Source organism: Sminthopsis crassicaudata, chromosome 3 (genome assembly GCF_048593235.1).
Source record: "Sminthopsis crassicaudata isolate SCR6 chromosome 3, ASM4859323v1, whole genome shotgun sequence".
In the NCBI taxonomy this organism is placed as follows: domain Eukaryota; kingdom Metazoa; phylum Chordata; class Mammalia; order Dasyuromorphia; family Dasyuridae; genus Sminthopsis; species Sminthopsis crassicaudata.
This window is the reverse complement of record NC_133619.1, coordinates 212,758,852-212,772,333: the sequence shown is the minus strand read 5'-3', so window position 1 is coordinate 212,772,333 and position 13,482 is coordinate 212,758,852. Positions and strand designations below refer to the sequence as shown.

Sequence of the window (13,482 nt, the reverse complement as noted above, 5' to 3'; positions counted from 1 at the left end):
TACCTTATCTTCTCAGTTTATTTAGTACCTTTTCCTCTTGGTTTCTTTATTATGAAGCCAATTACCTAGAAACAAAATTTTAGTTCTTTATATGTTCATTTGCCTTTGAATCCTGTAGTTCTGATTTGTTAATAAATAGCATTTAGGAATTTGGGACCAACTGATAGGATGAAATGAAGAAGAGTCATGTGATAGACATGAAAAAATATATTCTACTTTAAAAAATATATTAGATGCCAATATTCAATTAGAATATTGCAAAAGGACATGGTATGAAAGAATGGGAAAAAAAAGTTCATAAAGAATTTGAAAACTGGTTTTTTTCCTAGGAGTAAATTTTTAAATTTTCCTTGACGAATTTGAATCTTTCACATAATTTTATGTATAGAATAATTCTTTTGAAGAAAATAAAACAGGTATATAAAAATAATTAGGCTCAAAATTCAACTATTTAATAACTAATTGGGGGTCAAAAAGAGGGTCCCAAAGTTCTAATATGATAATAAAATTGGGGGAGCTACTCAAAGGAAAATCATCTCTCTGCACAGGTCTGAAGTATCTCACTGTGCTTTACATGTGTCCTAGATTCTGATGAATCGCCAGTGGCCAGGGAGCGGAATGTGATTGTGCATGCAAATCCAGACTTCTCCAGTAACATCAATAGGAGGTCGGGGACCAAGGACTCTGAATGCCAGACTGAGGAAATTCTTATTGCTGCTCCATCCAGAAGGAGAATCAGAGCTCAGAGGGGCCAAAGCATTGTAGCTTCCCTTTCTCACTCTGCTGGCAACATTTCAGTGTTGGCAGATAACGGCAACGCCATGTTTACTACTGCGGCAAGCAGCCGCATTCGATCACGGAGTCTTCCCCGTGAGGGTGCTAGAGGCGGTGATGCTGAGCATAACATTGGTGCTAAAACCTCAGCCTATGAAGAGGAGAGTTTTATAGACAACAAGGAAAGGATATCAAATAAGGATGCAGATGCTATGAGTAGCCAAGATTCACAGGAACACCAGCCCCCCTTGGGATTAACCTGTTCTCAACACCTCCACAGCCCCCAGCACAAGTTAAATGAAAGAGGGAGGTCAAGATTGTCAAGGATGGCTGATTCTGGGAGCTGTGACATTTCATCCAATTCAGATACCTTTGGGAGCCCAATCCACTCCATCTCTACAGCTGGAGTTCTTCTTAGCAGCCACATGGACCAGAAGGATGATCACCAGTCATCCAGTGGCAACTGGAGTGGGAGCAGCTCCACATGCCCCTCACAAACATCAGAAACCATCCCCCCTGCTGCTTCTCCTCCACTGACTGGCTCTTCACATTGTGACTCTGAGTTGTCATTGAATATAGCTCCTAATGTCAATGAAGACTCCAGTGTTTTTGTGACAGAAAACTATAATGACCATATGGATAAAGTAAGGGGCCACAGGGCAAGCTCCTTTACTTCCACTGTTGCAGACCTGTTAGATGACCCCAACAACAGTAATATGAGTGACAGTGAATGGAACTACCTGCATCACCATCATGATGCCTCATGCCGCCAGGATTTTAGTCCTGAGCATCCCAAGGCTGACAGCTTGGGCTGCCCAAGCTTCACAAGTATGGCCACTTATGATAGCTTTCTGGAAAAATCTCCATCTGACAAAGCAGATACTAGCTCTCATTTTTCAGTGGATACTGAGGGATATTATACCTCCATGCACTTTGACTGTGGCCTCAAAGGTAATAAGAGTTACATGTGCCACTATGCAGCCACAGGCCCTGAGAATGGCCAGGGCACTGGTGTTCCTCCCACCTTCTCAGATTATACCTGGCAAGACTATGTAGATCAAAGGAGGCATGGAAGGCCAAGCATCTCTTTCAAGAAACCAAAGGCAAAGCCAGCCCCACCAAAACGCAGTTCATCTTTGAGGAAGTCTGAAGGTAGTGCAGACATTCCTGAGAAGAAAGAACCAAAGATAAGCAGTGGGCAGCACCTGCCTCACAGTTCCAGGGAAATGAAATTGCCTCTTGAGTTCTCTAACACACCTTCTCGAATGGAAAGTGTTGGGTTATCCAACAAACAAGAACATTCCTGGATGAACCAGAGTGACCATGGAATAAAGGAGTCTCATTTGGACACTGCAGATATTCCATCATTCAAAGATGAAGGTGCTGAATCAACTCACTATGCAGATCTTTGGCTTCTAAATGACTTGAAAACAAATGATCCTTATAGATCTTTATCCAATTCTAGCACAGCTACAGGTACCACAGTCATTGAATGCATCAAATCACCAGAGAGTTCTGAATCACAAACATCCCAATCTGAATCCAGAGCTACTACTCCATCCCTTCCTTCTGTTGACAATGAGTTTAAATTAGCTTCACCAGAGAAGCTGGCTGGCTTAGCATCACCATCAAGTGGATATTCAAGCCAATCTGAAACACCAACATCTTCTTTCCCCACAGCTTTCTTTTCTGGACCATTGTCTCCAGGAGGTAGTAAAAGAAAGCCAAAAGTCCCAGAAAGGAAATCCTCCCTTCAACACCCATCTCCAAAAGATGGAACTATGTCTTTAAGCAAAGATCTTGAACTTCCAATTATACCTCCTACCCATCTTGACCTAAGTGCTCTTCATAATGTCTTGAACAAACCCTATCACAACAGACATCCATTGCATGCATTTACTAGTTGTAAGCAGAATTTGGTAGGAGAAACACTAAACCCTACTCCCTTATCATCCCTTGCAATTACACCCATGGTCCTGAAATCTGTTAATCTTAGGTCAGTTAATAAGTCTGATGAAGTGAAACAAAAGGACAATGATAATATAGAACTACCTTGTTTACAAGAATCTACTATCACAGTGGCTGCCTTGTCTCCAAGCAAAACAAGGCCACACATAGCTAAGAAATCAATATCACACCAGTATTCCACAGAAGACATTATTTTGTCCTTTATTGACTCATCTCCAGTAGATATGGGCCCTGATAAAATGCATTTAGAAAAAAATTCAGCTTTCAAAATGAAGAATCATTGTGATCAAGAAACTGTACCATCCGCTAATCACAATCTTCTAGAGACTAAAGCCTCAAAGGACCAAATGTCAATAGTCAGGGAACCTTTTCCAGAACATGCACCAGGGATAAACTGTGATGTATCTATAGAAGGATTTCAGAGAGGTTCTAATGGCAAAATATCAATTCAAGGGACTAGGCAAGATGGCAGTATTGAGCAGGTACAGAAGGCATTCTCTGTAGATGGAGAGAACATTGCACAAGCTAAAACTGGGGATGAAGTCTCATCCCTGTCTCTGTATGATTCATCAGCCAGAGCAGCAACAGACAAGGATAGCCAACTTAAGCATTACTTTGTTATGAACCACCACCATGACAAAGTGCCTGGGCATAGTTGCTATGAATCAGAGCTAACCACTGTAAATTCACTCAGTGAAAAGTGTTCTGAGCAGGAAAGTGATACTGCATCAGGTATTTCTACCAAAAGTGCCTCTGATGACCAAAGGACAGAGGAGACAAGAGCAAGTACAGATGAGGTTTCATTTAAAGGTGAGTTGTTGAGTAGCTTGAGTCTCAGTGGCAAGAAATTATTACATTCTCTAGATTTAGTTTTCACTGACCCAACTTTATTTTTTACTTATTTATTTTTTAGATTTCTGAAGCTGGGATTAAGTGACTTGCCCAGGGTCATACAGCTAGGAAGTGTTAAGTGTCTGAGACCAGATTTGAACTCGGGTCCTCCTGAATTCAGGGCTGGTGCTCTATCCACTGCGCCACCTAGCTGCCCTCTCACTGACCCAACTTTAAAAGAAAATGCCTATGATACTTAATATTTCCTTCCCTGACTTATTTTCATTTATTTTTTAAATGTCAAACTTTGTCATTGAGAAATTGAATACTGGTCATAATATCATGCAGATGACTTGACAGATAAATTCTGTTGCCCACTATGATAAAATGAATCATAGTCCTGGCTGTTTTGTCAAAATGTTAGGGGTTTTCTTCATTAGAATGTTTTTCTGTTCTTTTTAAAGAATCTTCACCAAGTGATGACTCCATCATTTCACCATTTAGTGAAGACTCTCAGGCTGATGATGATGTTTTTGTGTCTCCAAACAAACCTCGAACAACTGAGGATCTCTTTGCAGTCATTCACAGGTGAGACAATTTAATCTATGAAGATTAAAATATATGATAGTCTCTGGAGAGACTTAGAACAACCAAGAAAGGATTTCTTTTTAATTGAGTTCAAAATCCTTTATAGATGTTGCCCCTTCTATAAAATGAAGGGACAAAACCAGATGTCCTCTCAGATCCCTTCAAGCTTAACAATTTCAAGACTATGACTGAGTTGCACAGTATAAATCTTTATGTAAAATTAGCCCTTCCTATAATGGTTTTCTGGCTTCCCCCCAATGACTATAAAAGTGAATCTAGCTTTTTAATCTGTGATCAGATTGCCTAGAGAGGTTTATAGTGACAGTTCCAATTTAGTTTCTGATATACCCACTAACTGTAAAATTTACATTATAATATGTCTACTGAAATTAAAAATGATTAATATTTCTGACCACATTCAAGGCAATAATTATAGTAATAAGGGCAGAAGAGAAATTAACCCACAAAGAGAATGTGAATACAAAGCATGCATGAATTCCTGACTACTTTGTATCTTACAATAGTCTATAAGGTGATCACGGTTTCTTAGTAAAAATCAGAACATATAGTCTAAGGATGCTTCATTAACAATAAGCTTCATTTTCTTGACATTGGGAGTGCCGGGGCAGCTAGGTGGAGTAGTGGATACAGCACCAGCCCTGAATTCAAGAGGCCCTTGAGTTCAAATCTGGTCTCAGACACTTAACACTTCCTAGCTGTGTGACCCTGGGCAAGTCACTTAACCCCAGCCTCAGGGGGGGGGGAAGATATTGGGAGTGCCTAGAAAATCTTGGCTATATAGTAACTCCTTTTCTTTGTCTAAAGGGCAGGTTTCTATAACAATGGCATCATTTATATACAAATGAAGTCAACTGTCCACCAATCAGGGAGAGCATTATGCCATAGCAGAAAGAGCACTATTCTAGAAGTTTGGAGAAAATTGTGGTTCTATCATGAATTAACTATGTGACAACAGAAAACTTTTGCCTATAAAATATGGGGGTTGAACTAGTTCATTAATGTTACTTTTCAGTTCTAAAACTCCTGATTCTGGGTGTATTATATTTCCTGTAAGGGTAAGGAATTTTGAGTTTTAGTTGATTCTTCTACACTCTTCTGCCTATTCTTTTTTATGACTAGAAACTTTTATTTACATGACAACCATGTAGCATCTATGATAACAAAGGATGAAAATCAAAGTTCACATAGGAAAGAAATCTATGTTCATGGTACTGATGCAATGTGCTAACAAATTGGCAACTCACCAATAAGAAGTGGCTTTACTCTTTGTGAAGAGGGCTAATTGACCTAGCTAAAGGTATAAAATTTAAATCCACACAATATCTAGTACAATGCCTTTTACATAGTAGTTGCTCAAGAAATATTTACTGAATTATTATATTCAAGATGCTATCCAAAACAGAAATACAGTTATCCTTTCCATATCATAGGGAGTTGGAGATGTGCCCCATTCCCCCTACAATCTGGAAAATATGCATAAAAATTTTTGCCCCTCCCTTGGTACCAGAGAAGAAATCTGAAATCATTGCATTAAGAGACAAAACATGTAGATACAATTATATAATACCATATATACATATTTTGCATTTCTGATTTTCTAAACTTTTTTGTATCATCTGCTAGCCTTCATATGTCATCTGTGGTTTCGACAAAACTCCTTTAAAAATTTCCATTTAATTTCTTATGTTGACCCATGACATATTCAAACTGATGGAGAAAGTCTTGATGTTGAAGGGATATCCATAATCATATTCATGAAATCAGCTAGATCTTTTTAGCCAATATGTAATTCCATCTCTAAAGCATATATCATATTTTCCAAAGCTTTCAAGGTATCCATATTAACAATGCATTTAATTAATGCATTACTATTGTTGAAAGTGCCAGGCATGGCCATGTCTTGAATAAAATCAACATCAACTGTAAATGTGCCAACATCACTATAAATAGGTTTTTTTAGGTCTGAGTTACCTGTCACTTAAAAAATATGCAATATAAGCATTTGAAAAACATTTTTCACCAAATCTTGCTAAAAGTAACTAAACTAATTCAGATTATTATTTGATAAGATAATTAATTATACTTAGGTGAACTGGTGATTTGCCAAAAGAAAAAAAAAAAAAAAGAATCCATTTGGAAAAGGGGATATGCAGAAGTCACAGATGACTAAGTTGAATTAGTAATAATCTCATACTGTAACTTTATATATATATATATATTCATATATATATATGTACTATAATCTCATAATAATAATATTCATTCACTTTAAAGGTTAAAAAGTACTTGATAGACTTCATCTCATTTAATCTTCACAATAGCTCTGATAGGAAAGTACTACATAGAGGTATTGTTGTTCTCATTGTTAAAGATGGAAAACTAAACCATAGAGTAGCTAAGTGACTTGCTCATCACCACATGTCAGAATAAGTGTCAGAATACAGATATCTCCTGACTCTAAAACTAGTGCTTTTTTTTTGCTAATATGTGCTCCTGCCTCCCCATTTATATAGTATGTTCTCTCAGCTCCACACCTCACTTTCACCTTTAAAGTGTGGTTATAGATCTAGGAATTATATAAACCTTAGTTAGAGCATATGGTGGATATAATTTGGTAAGAACATTTTCTTTTGATTCTAAAGAGGAAGATTAGGAATTTGTTGTTTCTTGTCCTGCAATGAGCAATGGTATCAAGAAATAGAAGAATTGGTAAGTTATTTATTAATAGCAACACGCTTCATTTGTATCCTTTATGTCTTTCAAAGAATCTGCACATGTGAGATAGTGGAAAGAACCCTCCAATTTATGAAGCTGATATTGAGCATTTTTTTTTGTCAGTGATAAGAAATGTTCACTAATTAAACTTAATCAATGTCTGTTAGATATTATAGAATTATGTTTTTACTCTCTTAATAAAAATACACATATATCTTTATGATTTTCTGTATTATTGTTGTACTCAACAGATCAAAGAGGAAAGTACTTGGAAGGAAAGATTCTGGGGATATTTCTGTACGAAGTAAATCAAGAGCCTTCCCTGGCAATAGCAACAGCAGCACTGTCTCCCCCAGCAACATCCTATCTCCAAACAGCAATGTGCCAACTCCACCAAACAGCCAGAGATCTCCTGGTCTTATCTATCGAAATGCCAAGAAGTCCAACACCTCTAATGAAGAGTTTAAGCTTTTGCTTCTTAAAAAAGGCAGTCGTGTTGATTCCGGTTACCGGATGTCAGCCACTGAAATCCTGAAGAGCCCCATCTTGCCCAAATCCCCTGGTGAGCTCCCTACTGATCCTCCCCCAAGCATGGATGAGCCTCCCCAGGTGTCATCAGGGGCAGAAGCATTGTTCCCTCTCTCTCCAAGCTCCCCAAGAGTTAACGCAGAAGGGTTTTCCTCTAAGAATTTTACAATGTCAGCTTCATCTAGGGTTGGACGTTCCCGGGCACCCCCTGTGGCCAGCAGCAGCCGCTACAGTGTCCGTTGCAGGTTATACAATACACCCATGCAAGCTATCTCAGAAGGAGAGACTGAAAATTCAGATGGCAGCCCTCATGATGATAGGTCGTCCCAGAGTTCAACATAAGCTATTTAATCTATACCCACAGCCTCACTGTTGACTAGGAAATACATTAAAACTGAAAGCTTGCACAAGGATGTAACAAATATAACAGAGAACTCAATAGATATGTGGGGAAGTATTAGTGCTCAAGCTCTGTAATCTTTTGTTTAACTTTGCATTTTCTAGTAGAAACATATGCTGTCTTCTATATCTAGATCTTTAGCTTCATTTGCTTTATCCTAATTTTATTCTTGTTAAAACAGTTTTTAAAAATCAAATTTCCATGAAAAGAAAGGGAAAAAATCCTTCTCAGCTGCCCACTTAGGAAAAAAACTTCTTCATTTTTGTGCTTCCCTAGAGAGAGATGAAATGACTCTTAAGGATTGGTATTTTTCTACATTAAAATGAACTGAAACAAAATTTAAAAGAAATTAACTAAACATATGTAAATACCATATTTTTGATAAAAAATGTAAATAGTACTATTAGAGAAGAGTGGACACGTGGCAAATTATTTACTGCATACTGTTTATTGAAGACAAAAAAATAAAATGTCATAACTGTATTCTGTGAATACCATTTTCATATCAAACATCATGTTTAAATGTCCACTAATATGGCTTTCAGAATGATAATCAAGCCTCAAATCTGAATTTTTACATTCTTGTTAACTTAAAACTTTATGAATTTAAAGCTAACCATTTCCTTGTAAACTTCAGCACCAAACAAGCTCATAGCAAAGCATAGCTGTGATTTACCATATGGTAACTGGTAAGAATGGGAAGCATGCTTTTAAGTTTTTTAAACAAAGAAAGGAAGTCATCCTTCTCAACACAAAGCCCTAAGCAAAAGCATTTGATAGTGTCCTTTAGCCATTTATTTTTAAATGAATTGCTTTAATAAAAATGAGCAGGGGAATAGAAAACAATTTTGTGTTATGTTTTATATTAGGCTACTGAAGTACAAAGAATCAGAATTTAATGACTAATATTTAAATGTTTTAGAAAATTAGTTTATTAAACTAATAATATTAAAAAATGTAAGCATGCAATGGAGCTGTTGATTTATCAGTAAGTATCTGCAATGAGTTTTCAGTGAAGCTTTCTCTTTGTGCTGATGAGATTCATGCTACCTAAATATTAACAGAAATGACACTGTGAAAAATGTAGCTGGGAAATAGGTATGTATATGCATTATTTATATTCATTGTTAAACAGGGAATGGGGGAAAGCTCTGATTCACAATACAACTTTGGTTTTATTATAACTGCTTGGTGGGGTATAGGGAGGGTGGTGGGTGGGAATGGAAATCTATCAGAGTAAATGCTCTGATAAAATGAAGGCAGGGAAACAAGCTGAATTACTTGAAATTACTTGAATTTTCTTGTCTTAAAACTGAAAGAAATATAGTTAGGAGTTGAAATCTACAAATGGTTTTACACCTCTGATTTTTAACATTAGCTGAAACTAATGTTTGCAATTATTTGTCAGAAATGTAAGTGGTTACTATTACTTAGAATATGCTTTGGAATGCGAGAAGATATAGTGCAGAATATTGTTTGAGAAAGAACATGGCCTGTAATAGGACAAAATGATAATAGGGTTACAATGAAATCAATAAGTAGCTGGCTTTAAGTATACATAAATAAATGGTGATTAGGGAAGTAGGTTGAGTGAAAGGGGTTTTATTACTTTGGTTCAATTCATGCAATGCATAGGAAAGAGCATCAAAGATGAAAAGTAAGGTTGTCAAAAAGAAAGTTATCTAAAATGTTAGAGAGTTGTTAGAATAAGTTAGGAGACTAGGAATGTTGATTGGTTTTGCTTTTTTTTTTTCCTGGAAAGAAAGAAGAACCTTGATCTCATCTACTGTTTATTACCAAAAAGTGTTTTAGAGTTTCTTGCCTACATTATATGAGGAATGATTATTCTTTATATATATGTGTGTGTGTATCCACAGGGATATACTTTGGGAAGGAAAAATAATTGACAAAAGATATCAGTGGGGCAATATTTTTACTAAAGGATAAATGAGTTGATGTTTGAAAATGGACCCTTATCACTCATGGAAACATATCAGCTGAAAAAAAGCCTCATCTGATACCATACTAGGAATATGAATGAATTGGTCTAGCATTCTGAAAAGTACACAGTTGGCACAAATAAAAATGTTTTTAGATAAATGTGACAAGGTGGCTGGAGCAGTCATTTCCAGTCTTCTTAGTTATTTTTCATAATATTTTTAATAGCAGTTAATTGACAGCATGGTTCTTTAGCCTGAAGAAAAAATGTATTATGTGTGCTTTAAAAGTAATTCTAAAATATACCCTGAATAAGAAATGTCAGAATTGGCTTTAATAAAATGTCACCTTTTTATTATTGATACAAATTTAATTTAATTGATAATGGTACCACATATTTTAAAACAATTATATTGACTTGAATTGCAAGGCAATAAGATATCTTCTATATGTAATTATCACAGAACACTTATAATTATAGTTTTACTTATTTTGTTTAATCTAAAGGTCTATGACAAAGTTTCTCTATTTTATATTTCATAGATTTAAAAGCCCAAACAGACATTGATTATAAATCCACTATAGGAAAGAATATTCAGTATAAAAACAAGTGAGGGAAATTTAAAAACACATACAAAAAACCCCATAAAATTTTAGTGATATGGAGTATTTTACATGGCTTTAAAGCACTCGAGATAAAATTTGAGAACTGCCATTTTGAAGCAGGGTACGTGCATTAAACAATGTAAGAAACATCATTCCAAACTTTTGTTCTGTCGTTTGCACTGATGTTATTAAAATGATTTTGAAATTTATGCGACTGTTTCTGTATTCTGTAAAAAAAAAAAAAATTCACCCCCCCCTTAGTTTTGATTTTTTCTTTTTTTGTCTTTTTGTTTTGTTTTATTTTGTTTTTACTGAATAGAGGACATGGAATAATTACAGCAAATAAAGCAGTGTGTGTGTGTGTGTGTGTGTGTGTGTGTGTGTGTGTGTGTGTGTGTGTGTGTGTGTGTTTTGCCAAAGGTCAGTGATTGAGTGCATTTGCTGCAGTGGTGGCAGATTTAGAGAAATAGATTATGACTTAAAGATTTAAAACAATTAAGAAGGTTACAGTGTAACTATTTTGGTACTAGAACCAGTTCATGCTGGCAGAAAAGACAATGGTTTATGAACTTGCATCCATTTTGTATTTTTGTAATATTTGTAAATATAAACTTTTTAACTTGTTGCAAAGATGGTTTCTTTTGTAAAATGTTTTCAAAGTTTACATTCAATTCAAGTCTTTGTATATTTTAGAGCTGTGCAACACTTTAAGTCTTGTATTTATTTTTAGTAAAAACGGTGACAGTTTCATTGTGAACCCCTCTCAAAAAAGTGTCAGAAAAGTTTGATTACCTAGAAAGTGTGTATAGAAACTGCAAATAAATGTGACTGCAATTCAATAATCCCCCCTCTCTTCATTGTCCTATAACAAAATGTTATATCTTATCACATTTGACTTGATAATTCCAAACAATGATCTATATAAATGCATTAAGTAGTACCCAGACACATTTTTATAAAAATGTATATAATTTAGGGAAATATTATAGTGATGCTCCCAGCTAGAAAATAATTGTAATCCCTAGTGTCATAAGAATCTCATGGCACAAAGAGATTTGTGTTGCCCCTATCAAGGAAGCCAGGGAAAAATCTCTGTAAAGAATCCTCCTGTACACTGAGATCAATTAACTCTTTGCAAACTCAATCTTCAGTATAACAGAAGTTCATTGAATCAAGGAGAAAAGCAAAACCACTGTAATTACCCAGTAATTTAGTCTCAAATACTAAAGGTAACTTTGTGGTTTCCTACTAGTTTTATCTCAAAAGAACCTGAAAACCAGTAATGTCTTTATGTATGCAGTGGATCACAATTTTAAGGGTACTATATCAGACTAGAAATATTGAGGCTACTACCTTTGCCTTCACTGCTCTAAGTGTCTATTCACTCATGAAAAACTTCCTCTTCTGACTGGAGGAATGAGTATCATTTATACAAGAGAACATTTTCCCTTTTGCTCAATGACTAACAAACCATCCCAATTATTTCTTCTTGAGCAAGTATTCAGGATTTTTGAAATTACCTAAAGCTTTTAGTAATCTCTTCTCTTTACTAGTAAATTTTATTGTATCCATGCTCTCAAGAATAACATGTCATTTTCCCAAATCAGCTAAAGGGAAGAATCTGGTAATATCTTAGGTATAACCCACTACTCTTCCAGAAAGAACAAGAAAAGGACTAGAAATAAAAAGTTCTTTTTTTTTTAATAATGCAAATTTACTTATCTTTTGTGGGTCTCCATGTTTCCATGTCTCCATGTCTTCATCTGTAACACCATGAGTTTAGTCTAAATGATTTTTGAGTGTCTTTCCAGTTCTAATACTTTTGATACTAGAAAAGGGATTCATAAGTTTTTTGTGTATCCTGGCCCCCTTTGGCATTCTGGCAAAGATTATGGACCCTTTCTCAGAACAAAAATGTTGTTAGGTATCTTTTAATTTCATAATTGAAGGAAATGCTAAAATTCAGCTAGTGACACTTTTCCTTCTATTTGATGTTTTGATGAGAATTAGGTAAGGGGTACCTGAATGAAATTAGGGTTAATTGAGGTCTAGTGGCAAGTTCGGGTTACAGAGAGAGAAATAGAGCTCTCCTGCAACCCCTTTGGATTCGGTGCAAGGATACAGAATTAAATGAGGTCTAGTAGCAGTGCAAGAGTTCTTTGTAAAGGAATTTACAGACCCGAAAACCTAGATTAATAAAAGAGGTTTATTTTGGGGTTTGGAAGTAAGACTAAAGGTAGAAAGACATCAGGGCCAGGGCTGGCACCAGGCGGACAGGAACCTTTGGCATAGCTGGCATATGCTATGTGTGGGCCTCCTGCAAAAAATGGGCTCCAGTTTCCCTCTTTTTATAAGGGGGGCTTTTGGTAATCTTGAAAGGGGCCGGTGGTTGGAGTCCCAGATTGGTTCTTGGCTGGTTTCTGCCAGGGTTAGAATTTGAATAGAATTCAATGGGTTTTTAGATAAGGAGGAAGTTGTTTATGGGGGTTGGAGAAACCTGAGCAGAAGGGGGATGGGATAGCCCAAGTTAGCTCAGATCCAATGTGGGGCTGGGAATTAGAAAGAAATCTTAACCCACATTAATTTTATCACACAAAAAGTAATAAACAATCCTGAAAATCATATATAAAACAATGACTTTCTTCTCAGATGTATGCTTTGGAGTTTTACAATTTTTAACTCTACAAATACCAACATGTAGTATATATTAAAATATTAATAAAAGTTTAACATACACCCTCTTCTGAAATACTACTCAAATTTGCACTCCCAGACTCCCTAGAAGATACCTGCTATTTTAGGGCTCAAGGAAATACCTCATGAATACCCACTTTAAGACTATGAAGCTTATGAGCCCCCACTAGAGGGCTTGGCATTAACAGTTCACTAGATATAAAGAAATTAAAGAAAAAAACTGACTAAGATGGCATAGTAAGAAAAGTAGCTACACTTCTTAATACATTTATGCTCTCAAGAATGGCATATCATTTTCCTAGGTCAGCTCAAAGAAAGAATCTGGGTAAATATTTCAACATAGGCTACTTAAGTATTTAAATAAATGGCCTAAGAACCAGGAAGGAGTAGGTTCAAGTTCCACCTCTGACACATTCTGG

At 35.9% G+C, this 13,482-nt stretch overlaps 1 protein-coding gene across 1 annotated transcript in view; it reads left to right on the top strand.

The window, feature by feature from the left end:
- NHS (NHS actin remodeling regulator) overlaps positions 1-11,211 on the top strand; it is a 453,302-nt gene extending 442,091 nt beyond the window's left edge. Inside the window, 3 exon segments of the mRNA XM_074299895.1 lie at positions 586-3,552; positions 4,038-4,161; positions 7,149-11,211. Coding sequence (XP_074155996.1) covers positions 586-3,552; positions 4,038-4,161; positions 7,149-7,767 — 3,710 coding nt within the window. The 3' untranslated portion in view covers positions 7,768-11,211.
- Positions 11,212-13,482: the final 2,271 nt, after the last annotated feature.